Source organism: Canis lupus, chromosome 10 (assembly GCF_003254725.2).
Source record: "Canis lupus dingo isolate Sandy chromosome 10, ASM325472v2, whole genome shotgun sequence".
Classification (NCBI taxonomy): Eukaryota; Metazoa; Chordata; class Mammalia; order Carnivora; family Canidae; genus Canis; species Canis lupus.
The window spans coordinates 27,046,094-27,060,402 of NC_064252.1; the positions used below are offsets into that span (position 1 = coordinate 27,046,094).

General features: G+C 39.2%; 1 protein-coding gene across 2 annotated transcripts in view; it reads left to right on the forward strand.

Moving 5' to 3' along the window:
* Positions 1–95: 95 nt before the first annotated feature.
* The window catches only part of DDX17 (DEAD-box helicase 17), a 20,674-nt gene continuing 6,460 nt past the window's right edge, over positions 96–14,309 (forward strand). For both annotated transcript variants that reach the window (XM_025471758.3, XM_049115277.1), the window contains exons 1-11: positions 96–509; positions 5,340–5,490; positions 6,145–6,244; positions 6,840–6,973; positions 7,628–7,693; positions 9,010–9,151; positions 9,885–10,045; positions 10,133–10,305; positions 10,650–10,760; positions 11,012–11,073; positions 12,437–12,496. In XM_025471758.3, coding sequence (XP_025327543.3) covers positions 460–509; positions 5,340–5,490; positions 6,145–6,244; positions 6,840–6,973; positions 7,628–7,693; positions 9,010–9,151; positions 9,885–10,045; positions 10,133–10,305; positions 10,650–10,760; positions 11,012–11,073; positions 12,437–12,496 — 1,210 coding nt within the window. In that variant the 5' untranslated portion in view covers positions 96–459. The remainder of the gene's footprint in view (positions 510–5,339; positions 5,491–6,144; positions 6,245–6,839; positions 6,974–7,627; positions 7,694–9,009; positions 9,152–9,884; positions 10,046–10,132; positions 10,306–10,649; positions 10,761–11,011; positions 11,074–12,436; positions 12,497–14,309) is intronic.

Sequence of the window (14,309 nt, forward strand, 5' to 3'; positions counted from 1 at the left end):
GCAACATGTGCCGGTCTGCGCAACTGACGTAAATGGCTTCCAAGAATGCCCTTAGTACTCCGCCAAGCCCTCGGGCTATTCCAAGACGCTGTTTACGTATCGTCTCCGACGTACGTAGCGTTAAGCTGGAGCAGTCTCAGCGCCGGCCGCCATTTTGTGCAGTCGCTGGGAAGGAAGGAGACGCCTAAACCGCGGCACTGCCGGGTTTGAGCGTAGCCAAACCTACCCACAGTTTTTATAACCCCGATTCTCTGTGTTTTGCTCCCGTCTCCGACGAGAGAGGCGGCGACGGTGGCGTCTGCGACGGGAGACAGCGCGTCGGAGCGAGAGAGCGCCGCGCCTGCCGCCGCCCCAACAGCGGAGGCGCCGCCGCCATCGGTCGTCACCAGACCGGAGCCGCAGGCCCTCCCGAGCCCGGCCATCCGTGCCCCGCTCCCAGATCTCTATCCGTTTGGGACCATGCGCGGAGGCGGCTTTGGGGACCGGGACCGGGATCGTGACCGTGGAGGGTAAGGGAGGAGGGGGAGAGGGAAGGCCTCGCGTGTGCGTGGGCCGGGGGGAGGGGGAAGGTTGTTTCCTGAGGAGACCGCAGCCTGCCGCCGAGCGGGAGACCTGGAGCGGACTGCAGGCCTGGGAGCGACGCCCCCGACTCCGGGAGGCGAGGCGACCTGGGACATAATAGCGGTTTGGTGTGCGGGCCTGCGGGTGGGCCTGCGCCCCGGGATCACGGGAGACCCGGCGTGGGGGGGCGGCCTGGCGACGCCCCAGCCCCTCCTTTCGGACCGCAGTCGTGGCGGGGAGCCGGAGCGGCGGCCCGAGCGCCGCAGACCCAGCCTGGCCTCGCCTCGCCGCCCGGCTGCCGGGCCCGGCCGATTTGGGCAAGTCATTTGATCTCTCCAGGCCTCAGCGCTCATCTGTAAAACACGGATGTTCTTGCTGAGAAGAGGAGGAGGTCTCCGAGTTCGGCCTGGGAAAATCTTGACGCCAAATGGCTTCCCTTATCTGTCGCCAGAGATAACTGCTAAAGGAACTGGAAATCGAGTTGGAAACTAGACGCCAAATGGCTGATTTCTAGTTTTAAATGTATCTTAAAATCCCCTTTAGTGGTATTTCAGATAATTCGAAGGAAGCACTTTGGACAGTAAAGCAGTGGAATTGTTTGCCATCTAAATGATCTTATTTGAGGAGGGGAGGGAGGGTTTTTTGTGGGTTTTTTTGTTTGTTTTTTTTTGGTTACTGTAGGGTTCCCTCCCACCCTGTGTTCTGTTCTTCTCCAGTTGGACTGGAGTATTAGTTGCTCGGCCTGGTTAGAAAGTTTCGATGCGATAATGCCACGGCTGAAAGTTAACAAGATTAAAGTTCTTCCCAGATACTGAGATTCAGATCTTAACATAAGTTAAAGGGAAAAGTTGCCTAAGAGATGCGAATGTTCGTGCTGTTAACTTTTTGTAATAAAGGTCTTATCTCTGGATAAATAATAATGGAACGCCAGTTATTAATATATATACATATGTGACCTTGGGCAAGATCCTGGACCTTTTTGTGAGCCTATTTTCTCAACTGAAGATGGGCATAATAATTGCCTTTACTTTGCATTGTTTTCGGGAATTGAGATCTATGTAAAATTGTGTCTTTGTGATAGGTGTTCTGTTGATATTTTCTCCAAACATTTTTGTCTTTTGCGGTTCAAATACAGAAGTCCCAGACCTCTAGTCATAAGCACCTCAATTCACTTGAATTGCCGAATAAAAAGGATTATTTTGTTTATACCTTGTTAGAAAAGAAAATATTTGATCTTAGTGTTAAATTTGGAGGGCTAGAAGTGGAATGTTTGCTTAGAGTTTCACAGTATAGCTCAATTTAGAAGTGAATTTCAGTGCAACCACTTGAGACAAAGAATTTTTGACATTACCTAGTAGAAAATGACCCAATAATTCCTTTCTTAAGCTTTGTACCCTAGACACAAGCCTAGAGAAATCATTGTACGTGTTCCCCAGCATTCATGTACAAAAAATGTTCATACCAGCACTGTTCATGAAAATATTGGGAACCACTCTTCTGTCTAGATAAAGGGTGGGTATTCATTACAGTAGAATGTAACACAACCGTGGAAGAAAAAAAAAAAAAACTTGCATCAAAATGGATGACCAGCAAACATTGAAAAAGCAAGTTGTGGTAAAAGGATACGTATATGACCGGACTCCAAAAAGCAAAAATCAAGATGGTAGTTGTAGTGGGTTTGTAAACTTGAAATAGGCACAGAGGGCTACCAAGGTACTGATCATGTTCTGTTTCTTTACCATACCATAGGTGTTTGGTTTAATACTTAATTTCACCATATACATGTTTTAACAAATTATTTGAAAAGAAGAAAAAGTAAATTACTGATCCATATTTCTACCCCATATTGACTATCAGATGACATTTTTTTTAAAGCTTTAAACTTTTCACACAAAATGGCACTTTTTCATGATGTCTGTGTCCTAATTCTACATTTACCATGAAATTGCATTTATGATTTTGAGTTACTATATTCTTAACAATTACAGAGCCGAAATAGATTATTTTGAAGAGAATAAAAGTGAGGTTAGTGTATATGTGTACATGTAAAATCCAAAAGTGATGTGCCTTGTACATTTAAACTAGCATGATATTGCACATTAATATAAATCTTCAGAGTTGTGTTTATTGCAAAGCAAAATTAAACTTAATGAGTGTAAGTATAGTATGCTAGGGATTAGGTTATGTGCATCTTTGAAGGATGGCAAGAATGCTCAAAAATTCTACAAGAGTAGGAAAAAAGGCTATCTTGAGTTTTGAGGTAAGCTTTAATTATAAAGGTGGAAGACAGCATATTTTTAAAGAATTAGGTGTTTCAAATTATATGTGTAGTGTAGAATGGTATGTCTTAGATAAATAGTCAAGGCCATAGGGAGATAGGAAAAAACCTCTCCTTTTGAATAAGTCTCAAAAGGAATGTTAATTTCCAAAGTTCTGTTTTCTTGTAGATCATTAGCTTAAGGTCTGGGTAGCATTGGAATGCAGCAGCAGCAGCATTCGAACAACATCTAGAAACCACATAAATTAGTATGAACTGGGCTGACAAACTCTAAAAATTGACTTTACAATTCTTTGTAAGCCTGACAATCTAAAGACTTGGCTGATCTCTATAGATATGTGTTAGTTGCTTCATTTATAAGGAGGGATGTTGATGCAGGTGGTCTTTGTTCAGTATTGAGGTTTGGGCCTGATATCATTGATGCTATCATGTGTGTGTATATCTTTTGATTCCTGGTTTCTCATAACAAGTAGTATAAATGGAATCCACCAAGTTCTGCCCTTTGAGTGTAGATACTCAGTAGTCCCAAGAAAATTTTCCACTATCAGTCTTTGTATGTTTGTATTTAGAGAAATGTCTAGCTGGGTAAGTAAGTTTTAGGAACACTTTGAATTCCAGGAAATTGAGGCCCTTTGAAATATTACAGCTACTGCCTGTCGATTATAAAGTGGAACCATCTGCAAGATGATGATATGAGTGGGTTAGAGTGGGAAAAGGAAGTTAAATTGAAATTCACAGTGTGTTCAGGAGTAAGGAAACGGAATGAAAACATCGTGTAAGTGTATACTATTTGTATACAAAGCAATGCCCCACACTTTGCTAGGTTGAAATACAGAAATGAAAACCATCTTCATGTTTTAGGAAAAGTAAGATGTTACAAGTTCGCCTAGTGGAAGATAGGCTTTAAATCTGTTTTGAATTTTTAAAACCTAATTAATACAAGAGGTGCCTGGCAGACTCCATTGGAGCATGTGACTCGATCTTGGGGTGGTGAGTTTGAACCCTATGTTGGATTTAGATTAATAAAAAGAATAAACTTAGAATAAGTAAAACCTTGAAGATTTCCTTTTTTTTTTTTGGTAAATTTGTAGTCACATTAATAGTACTATTTTCCCTGGGAACAAAAAGAAAGTAAAGGTGGAGATAAAAAGGAAGGACAGGTCATAAATCAGTTCTGGCTATTCATTAGCCTAAACTAAATGTGAAGAGTAGCCTGCTAGTCTTGGGGAGGGGGTCTAGTAGTTTTCCTTAAATTAGCAGACAATAGGAGTGCTTATCACAATTAGTGATAAAGAGTTTTAAAGAAACTTCCTGTATGGGACAGCTTGGCTTGAAGTATATTCTTTCCCTGCCCACAATGTTGCCTTTAATTTAAACATAAACTAATGCCTTCCATTGCCTACCTGTCTGAATGTTAAGTAAGAATATTCGATTTGATATCTCCAGTACCTGGTACAGTAACTATTTGTTGAATGAATACAGTTATGCTAACTTGTACTGAGTGCTTACTATGCCAGATACTTTTTTTCTTTAAGATTTTTTATTCATTTATTCATGAGAGACACAGAGAGAGGCAGAGACACAGGCAGAGGGAGAAGCAGGCTCCATGCAGGGAGCCCGACATGGGACTTGATCCCGGGACCCCAGGATCACACCCTGGGCCAAAGGCAGGCGCCAAACCACTGAGCCACCCAGGGATCCCCCAGATACTTTTTTTTTTTTTTTTTAAGATTTTATTTATTCATGAAAGATACACAGAGAGAGGCAGAGAAGCAGGCACCTCACAGGGAGCCCGATGTGGGACTCGATCCCTGGACTCTGGGATCACGCTGTGGTAATCAGATGCTCAGTGCCACCCTGGCACCCCTGCCAGATACTTTTTTGAGCACTTTATATTAGTCACTTCAGAGATCCCTGGGTGGCGCAGCGGTTTAGCGCCTGCCTTTGGCCCAGGGCGCGATCCTGGGGACCCGAGATTGAATCCCACGTCAGGCTCCCGGTGCATGGAGCCTGCGTCTCCCTCTGCCTATGTCTCTGCCTCTCTCTCTCTCTCTCTCTCTCTCTCTCTCTCTCTCTCTCTCTGTGACTATCATAAATAAATAAAAATTTAAAAAAAAGATTTTATTAGTCACTTCATTTTCACAACAATCTCTGAAATAAGTGGTTGTGTTGTTTCTACTTTACAGAGGAAACTGGAGTATAAAGAATTTAAATTGTTCAAATTGTACCATAAGAGGCAGAATCAAAATTCAAACCTTTGCAGTGATTTCTAAACTTAGAGTTGTTAATTTTTTATCTGTTGTAATCATACCTGTAACAATGTTACTGGATTGTGAAGGAAGTTTTACAGACTTTTTCTCCATACTTTTGAGTAAGAATAAAAAAATATTCTTTGGAGGGGGCTTGATAGTATCCTAGGAAGCAGTCTTTTTGCTTGTTCTTATGCCACCCAAGGTATATTGCTTTTAAGATACTAATAAAAAGTTTTTGGTGTTTCTAGATTTGGTGCAAGAGGTGGTGGTGGCCTTCCCCCAAAGAAATTTGGTAATCCTGGGGAGCGTTTACGTAAAAAGAAGTGGGATTTGAGTGAGCTCCCCAAGTTTGAGAAGAATTTTTATGTAGAACATCCAGAAGTGGCAAGACTGACTCCGGTAAGTTTGGGGGATTTACCTTTTTTCTATACGCAGTAATGAACCAAGTTAACATTAGGCAGACTTCACTGCTGTTAGATGTTTATTCTAGTGTAGTAGTTCCCTTAGATTCTTACTAAGACTACTGGTACTTGCATGAGGAAACAGTTTAAATATTTACCTAATCTATTGTTTGGTTCTCGTTTATTGGCTATGCTTCCCAATTTGTCGTATATGAGATTTTAACTATATGAGGTATCTTGTCTTTCACCTACATTAAAACATTGACATAATGTACTTGTTTTTTTAACCTTGTTGTGATTGTTTTGGATTCCACTCATTGAAATGTTCAAAAAAAGATAATGATGGAAAAAGCACTTGGTCCAAGTTCCACTGTTTATCCCTCATCCTAGTTCTGACCCTTGGGCAAATTTCTTTTAATATTTCTAAGTGTCTGTTTTCTCATGGGGAAAATAGAACTCTTCTCACATGCTTCATTAACTCAAAGTTGGGAGGATCTTTGCAAATTAATGAAGTTGAATGTATATGAAAGCAGTATTAGAAGTGTTAGATATTTTCCAGTGTAACTGTATAGTTAATTGTTCATCTTGATTGGAACATAAAGTGTTATATGTTTAGAGTAACTTATTTTTCTTACTTCGTTTTCTTCCATAGTATGAGGTTGATGAACTACGCCGAAAGAAAGAAATTACAGTGAGAGGGGGAGATGTTTGTCCTAAACCTGTGTTTGCCTTCCATCATGCTAACTTCCCACGTAAGTGTTCTTCAGTCCAGGATTGTAATTGTTAATTTTATTGAATGGTAAACATGGATAATGGGTTATTTAAAGGTTTTGATTCAGGCTTAGGATTTTATTGAAAGAGGCAAGTTGAAACCCTTCATAAAGGTAATAATATACTTCTTTAAAAATTTCAAGACTTTTAAGTAAATGCTGTATTGTTGCATAAGAGTTTTTTTATGCTTATGTTTTTTATTTTTAAGCTTTTTTTGAGTTTTTCATCTTCCCCCTAGAAGTTTTGCCTCTACCTTTTAGAAAACCATGAAATTGCTTTCTAGCTGGATATAACTTGGCAAATAATACGTGACCAACAACCATGTGCCCATGCTGTATTAGAGACTTTAGGGCAATAGTTTTTAAGTATTGAAGGGAAGAGTAGATAACTAGGGCAATAGTCCTCTGAGATAGCCAGCAGATCAGAGATTCAGTAACTAAAGAAAAAAACAGCACTTCTCTTGGAGATATGAAGCTGGGTAAATCTTTCCTTTGATGAGCTGAATGGATTTTTTTTAGAATTCTATTGGCTGTGTCCTTGTTTTACCTGAAAGCACTGACATTTGTTCTCTTACAGAATATGTAATGGATGTGTTGATGGATCAACACTTTACAGAACCAACTCCGATTCAGTGCCAGGGATTTCCTTTGGCTCTCAGTGGTCGAGATATGGTGGGCATTGCTCAGACTGGCTCTGGGAAGACTCTGGCGGTATGTACCGGCAAGGGAATGTTAACATTATGGTAACTTATTTTGCAGATTATCCCATTAATTTTTTTTTTTTTAAGATTTTATTTATTCATGAGAGAGAGTGAGGCAGACACACAGGCAGAGGGAGAAGCAAGCTTCCTGCAGGAACCTGATGTGGGTCTCTGATCCCAGGACCCCAGGATCATGACCTGAGCCCAAGGCTCAACTGCTGAGTCACCATTCATTCTTTAAAAATTCTAATTCAGCAGCTCCTGGGTGGCTCAGTCAGTTAAGTGTCTGCCTTTAGCTCAGGTCATGATCTCAGGGTCCTGGGATCAAGCTCCACATCAGGCTTGCTGCTCAGTGGGGAGCCTCCTTCTCCCTCGGCCCCTCCCCCTTCCATTCATGCTTTCTTGCTCACTCTCCCCCTCTCTCTCAAAATAAGTAAATAAAATATTTTTTAAAAATTCTAATTCAGATAGTGTAGGTAGTTTCAGCTTTCTTAGGTATGGGGAATGTGTGAGTACGTTGTGTTCAAATTTACATTGCACATACGTGTAACAGTTGAGAGTTCTGTTTTCATTTTTGTGGTTAGGCATTATCAATTAACTATGGTAACTTAAAATAATGGCTTACTTTTGGAATAAGACTGTCATTGTTTTCCCCCCTCCCTAGTATTTGCTGCCTGCAATTGTTCATATTAACCACCAGCCCTACTTGGAAAGAGGAGATGGCCCAATTGTAAGTGTATTTATAATTCTAAAAATAATCACAGTTTAATGGTAACTGTGTTTCAGGCATTGTGCTTTACATGTGTTTTAGATTTTATTCTCAAACCCACCCTCTTTTTCTGGAAGTGATGTCTCCATCTTACTGATAAATTTTGACACAGTGCTATTAAATGATTAGTCCACAAAGTCATAATAGCTGTTAAATGGCTGAGTTTGATTTTGAATAGTCTTACTCTTTTTTTTTTTTTTTTAAATAGTCTTACTCTTAACTGCTATGTGTGCTGCCTTCATCTATAGGCATTTACTCTGCAGTAAAGTCAGAATTCTTAATTATTCAATGATGGTGTGAGGGATAAGGAAGTATGAAAATGATATCCCTGCCATTTGTATGTAAGTCACATTTAGGATATGTATTCTTTGTGGTTAAGTAATACTTTTAAAATTTTTATAGGGCAGTATGATTTTCTGGTTTATTTTCACTTTTGCTATTTCCTGTAAAATGTGTGGAGTGGTTATCAAACATTTTTAATACATTCTTACCTGTTTTTTAAAAATTGAGGGGTGCCTGACTGCCTCAGTCAGTAGAATATGCAGCTCTTGATCTTGGGCTGTGAGTTGGGAACCCCACGTTGGGTGTAGAGATTACTTTTAAAAAAATCTTAAAAAAAAATAATCGAGCTTGCAGCTTGGATTTGATAAGTCTTTACAAATAGGTACATTATTACTGTCTCAAAATAGTCACAAAAAACTTTGCACACATAACTTTGCAATGTGTGATATATTCCACATTGCTAGTTGAATTAGCTAATTGAATTAGTAATATTTCATGGATCTACACAGAACAGGATCTGTTGTTAATATTGTATATAATAACCTATTTCAACGAGTCTTCTAATTTTGTATTGTTTTGATTATAAGTCACTGTTTTTAACCTAATGTGTCTGGCTGAAAGCTTACACTAGAAGTCAGAAAAATGTCTACTTTGCTCTTTCCTTATTCATCTAGTTTTCTACTAATATTTAATTTAATTAATTTAATCGTTGGCTAATGTCACTTGTTCATTTTGTGAGAGTTGTTTACCTAGTTAAAACTAGGTAATACAATCTGTAAATCCACTTAAAAAGCACAAACTATAATGAATCCTATATCAAAAGTAAACCATCATTTCACATGCTAAATGTTTTCTATCACACTCCCATATGCTGTCTTAAACTGTCTTCCCCTACCCCCTCACATAATTTTTAAAGTACCAGATTAGACAATACAAAAAGAATTTAAATGACCTTTTTAATTTGATGGTGACTTAAACACGTGTGTTTGTTTCAGTGTCTAGTTCTGGCTCCTACCAGAGAGCTTGCCCAGCAAGTACAGCAGGTGGCTGATGACTATGGCAAATGTTCTAGATTGAAGAGTACTTGCATTTATGGAGGTGCTCCCAAAGGTCCCCAAATTCGAGACTTGGAGAGAGGTAATTTAAAATATATATATATCATGTAAGAATTAACAGTTTTTCTCATCTTACCAATTTTTATGAATGAAGTTGGAGAGGAAAATAGTGGATTATTTTTGGAAAAAATCCGTAATTCAGCAGCTTAAAAATTCCCAGGTACAGTTAAACTGCTAATAAGGGAAAAGTTTTTACAGAGACCAACTTTGTGGAGATTTGATGATTATAAATAAATCTCTATATCTTGCTTTCCCAAGTATTGTGTTAAAATTTAACTAGTGTGCGGTGCCTGGGTGGCTCAGTCTATTAAGCATCTGCCTTCAGCTCAGGTCATGATCCCAGGATCCTGGGATGGAGCCCCACTTCTGGCTTCCTGCTTAGCAGGACGCCTGCTTTTCCCCTCTCTCTCTGCTTGTGCACATGCTTTGTCTCTCTCAAATAACTAAAATCTTTTTTTTTTTTTTAATTTATTTTAAAAGATTTTGTTTATTTACTCATGAGAGACAGAGAGAGAGGCAGAGACACAGGCAGAGGGAAAAGCAGGCTCCAGGTCTCCAGGATCAGACCCCGGGCCAAAGGCGACACTAAACCGCTGAGCCACCTGGGCTGCCCAACTGAAATCTTTTTAAAAAATTTTAGTTAGTGCTCTCCAGTATTGAATGCAACCATCAGAGCTGGTGCTTCTTAGTTTGCTGAGGCTTGGACAGTGTATAAGGAATTCTTAGTTGGCTATATCTTTGGTTTTGTTTTACAGGTGTTGAGATCTGTATAGCTACTCCTGGGCGCCTGATAGATTTCCTGGAGTCAGGAAAGACAAATCTTCGCCGTTGTACTTACCTTGTACTGGATGAGGCTGACAGGATGCTTGATATGGGCTTTGAACCTCAGATCCGTAAAATTGTTGACCAAATCAGGGTGTGTAAAACTGATGATACACTGTCTTTATTCCCATTTCCTGTCACAGTTCCTTAGCCTAAAAGAAAGCCTTTCTTCTCCTGGTAGCCTGATAGGCAGACATTGATGTGGAGCGCAACCTGGCCAAAAGAAGTAAGACAGCTTGCAGAGGATTTCCTTCGTGATTACACCCAGATCAACGTGGGCAATCTGGAGTTGAGTGCCAACCACAACATCCTCCAGATTGTGGATGTCTGCATGGAAAGTGAAAAAGACCACAAGTAAGAGGGATTTTACTGTTTTGATAATGCTGTTAAACTTTTCCTGATAATCCTCCCAAAATTAAAGCATTGAAGAAGCCTGAAATTTTTTGAGGGCCAAAAAATGTTAAAAGCATTACTAGCTTACCAGCTATCCATTCTTTATCTCATTCTCCAGAATATTGTAGTTATAAGCGAGGTACTGGATTCTTAGAATTAAATCCCAGTTCAGATAGTTAACAGCTGTATAGAAGATAATGTGAAAAGAGTACTGTAGTTTTGAGGAATTAATATTGTATACATAGCTTTTACATAATGTGTGGGGAGATTTTATCTGAATGCATTTTTGCTGGTCTTGTTTTCAGGTTGATCCAGCTCATGGAGGAAATAATGGCTGAGAAAGAAAATAAGACAATAATATTTGTAGAGACAAAGAGACGCTGTGATGACCTCACTCGAAGGATGCGCAGAGATGGGTGAGTGCAGCACTGAGGTAATTAGCTTCAGGTTTTATATTTATAGTTTAGTAGGAATTTCTAAATTGGTATTATATATATTGTATATTTCATAATGCCCGTCATGCACCTTACTCTTTGGATGGACACAGTCATCTATTCATGTAGCCTAATAAACCTTCACAATTCTGTGTGATAGTTCTTCTTTTTAAAGTTTAGTTTCTCTTTTTTTTTAAAGCTTTCTGAAATATTGGTCATTTTTCTTCTGACAGTTGGCCAGCTATGTGTATCCATGGAGACAAGAGTCAACCTGAAAGAGATTGGGTACTTAATGGTGAGTTAAGAACTAAATATTGTCCATACTCTATTTTAGGGATGGGCAAACTTTCTGTAAAGGATCAAGAAGTAAATATTTTCTGCTTTACAGACGATAACGGTGTATCGTCACAGTCACAGAATTTCTGTCAGTCATTTGGTTCTCATTACGGCAAAAAAGAATGGACATAGGCAATATGTGAAGATCAGCTTGGTTGTATTGCAATAAAATAGTAAAAATAGTATTTCTAGATTTGATGCATAGGCCAGAGTTTGCCTAGCTCTGCTCTAGTTAATTGACTAGTAGGGACATTTTTTAGCATATCTCTACTGTCTTTGAAAGTCACTAATGCTGGCTCTTTACACTTTTTTTGTAATTTAGACTACCTTTTATTTAATAAGGTCTTGTCTTTATAGACTGTTCATCAGCCTAGAGAGTTCCCCAAACCCTATACTTCTGGGATTTTTTTTTTAAAGGTTTATTTGAGAGCAAACGTGCACGTGAGTTAGGGGGGAGAGGGCAAGAGAATCTCAAGCTGACTGCGCTACGCGTGGAGTCCTATGCAGGCTTCATTCATAGTATAGGCCTGATTGATTATTAATTCAATCTCTAGTCCTCTCCCGTTCTCCAAGGGTAGGGCGTAGGGCTGAAAGTTCCAAGCTCATATAATCATGGCTTGGTCTCTGTGATAACCCATCCTGAAGTTCTCCGGGATTCCACCAAGCAATGCCTCAGCACAAAAGACACTCTAATCATTCAGGAAATTCTGAGGGACTTGGGGTCTCTGTGTCAGGAACCAGGCAAGGTCAAAGACTAAGAATAAAAGGCTCTCCTAGCATCTCTGTGTACAAGGGTTTTAGGAACTCACGGCCAGGACCTGGGGGCAAAGACTAATACATATTGCCTGTTACTTCACAGAAGAAAGTAGGGTTTCTCCTTTCATTCCACATCTTTTAAACTTGTTTCCTCTCCTGCTACTTTTGGTTTTATTTCATTAGGAAAGTAAATTTATTTCATTTCACGGTTATGCATAATTTAAGGGGAAAAAATTCTAGCTCGTTTTTTTTTTTTTTTTTTTCTAGCTCGTTTTAATTTTGTTTCAAATTGTTATACAATTTTAATAGTACTTGATTATTAGGGGTAGCTTCTTGTCTGTTGTTCATATGCTAAAGTGAGTATAATAAAGATTTTCATAGAAGTACTATTTCCCTTGAATTTAATCTTTTAAGAACTTGTTATGTTCTGGCACCATTATTTGAAGTTGAACATGGTAGAGTAAAAGGCCAGATAGCTAGGAATGTTTGCATGGTTATTTTATAAAGATAATACTTTATCCTTGATTGGGTAACTTGACTTTTGTGGTACTATGCTTGTTTTACAGAGTTCCGTTCAGGAAAGGCTCCCATCCTCATTGCCACAGATGTAGCCTCCCGTGGGCTAGGTTTGTATAGATAGGTGTCTCTGTCAATGGTATATGTATCTTTTGGTTTAAAGATTTGTTTGTCATTTCAAATTAGAGTTGTATATATGTGTGTTTAGATAAATATTCAAAAGAGAAGAATATAAAGCGTGATTCCCCCCCCCACAACTGTTTATTTTTTTATTTATTTATTTTTTTTGTGGTTTTCTTTTTTTTTTTTTCTTTTTTTTTTCCTTTTATTTTCAAAGTCTCTTCCTGCTCCTGACAAACAGGCTTTGGTCTTCAGCAAGGCCTAGGCATGACTGTTCATTTAGAGGGGACAGGAGACATTCAGTTGAACAGCTCAGCTGCTTCTTGGTTTTATTCTATTTTCTGGCTGTAGAATGAGCCTAATTGAACCTAAGCTATTAGAAACTGGTTTCCACAATTGTTCTTCTCCCTATAGCATCTATTTGTGCTAGATGTGTATGTGAGGTCCAATTCTGTGAATGCTAACATAATGTATTGTTGGGATTTAATAAGTCTATAAGTATGTTATCATTCAGCAATTAAATCTACATTGCCCAATTTTATTTACTGATGTAAAATTATTATGGACACTCAGTTACCCCTCTTCCCACCCGTGTTCCTATTATCGGTGTGCTGTCTTCCAATTTAAGAACTTAATTTGAAGCTCGTGTTCTTTTGGAGTTTTCCACCCATTATAATTTAAGAGTTATATAGAACTATCTTGGGGTACTTTATCCCATTATTCTGAGGTAAACAGGTATAACTCAAAACTTTAAATTAAAAAAAGATGACATTTCTATCAAAATTGACATATTTAATTTCTTGCCTAGTAAGGTGAGAAGTACCATATTCCCTTGTAATACTTAACATAAAGAGGATAAATGTTCAACTGGAATACAAAGGAGTGAAAGCTTTTTATACATTGCACTCATCATTCCCTCCTTCAGAGGTGGTGACCTGCAGCCATGACTGAAAATTGTCTCTGCCCTCTGAGGTCATGTCTGGATCTGTGCGGTTAGAACTCTGGGCCTGTTGGGAGAAGAGGCTGAGGCCTGAAAGCAGTTTACACAAAAGCTTTCAGTAATGGTGGTTTTTAAACAGGCTTGCTATGTGCTGGTAGCTTCTTTGTGCATCTTGCCTAGACAATTAAAAATATTTGTTCCTTTCCCCCTTGCATTTCTAAACCAAATCAATTGGCTACCATTAGAATGACTTAGACTCTTCATCCCACCCCCACTCATGCAAGTGCGGGGAGAGGGAAGGTACCTGAGTCTGTTTCTTGTTACTCAGCATCAGTGCTTGTTTTGGGCCCCTTTGTTTGCTGCCTCATAAAAATCAAAAGGAGGGGGAAAACCCACCAAAATGGCAGAATGCTGACCAAGGTCCTACAAGATCCTGGAAAGTGAAGGCTTCTACCTCACAGACAGGGGTGCAATTTTCAGCTGAGTCACCAGGCCTTTTTTCACTTCCTGTCGAGCGATGGCCTCTTAAATGTTCCCTTCAGGTAAGTTCTTCACTTCCCATAGTTTTATGATAGTCATCCTCAGGAAGCCACTATTCCCTTTCCACTGGGATAGTTTTAATTTTTCCTTTTTTTTTTTGTTGAAACTACACACTGTGAAACTAAAAAGTATTGAAATTTATTTTGTTTTGTTTTTTAACAGAAGCTTTGATATCAGCTGCAGCTCACTCAGTACATGGCCGAGGCAAATCTACATCGGCCCGAAGCAGCTCTAGATGAGCCTATTGGCTAGTTTCAGTCCCTCCCAGTTAGCGATTGGATATCCAGGCCATGTCATAGGGCTTGTCACTCAAAAAGTTGTTA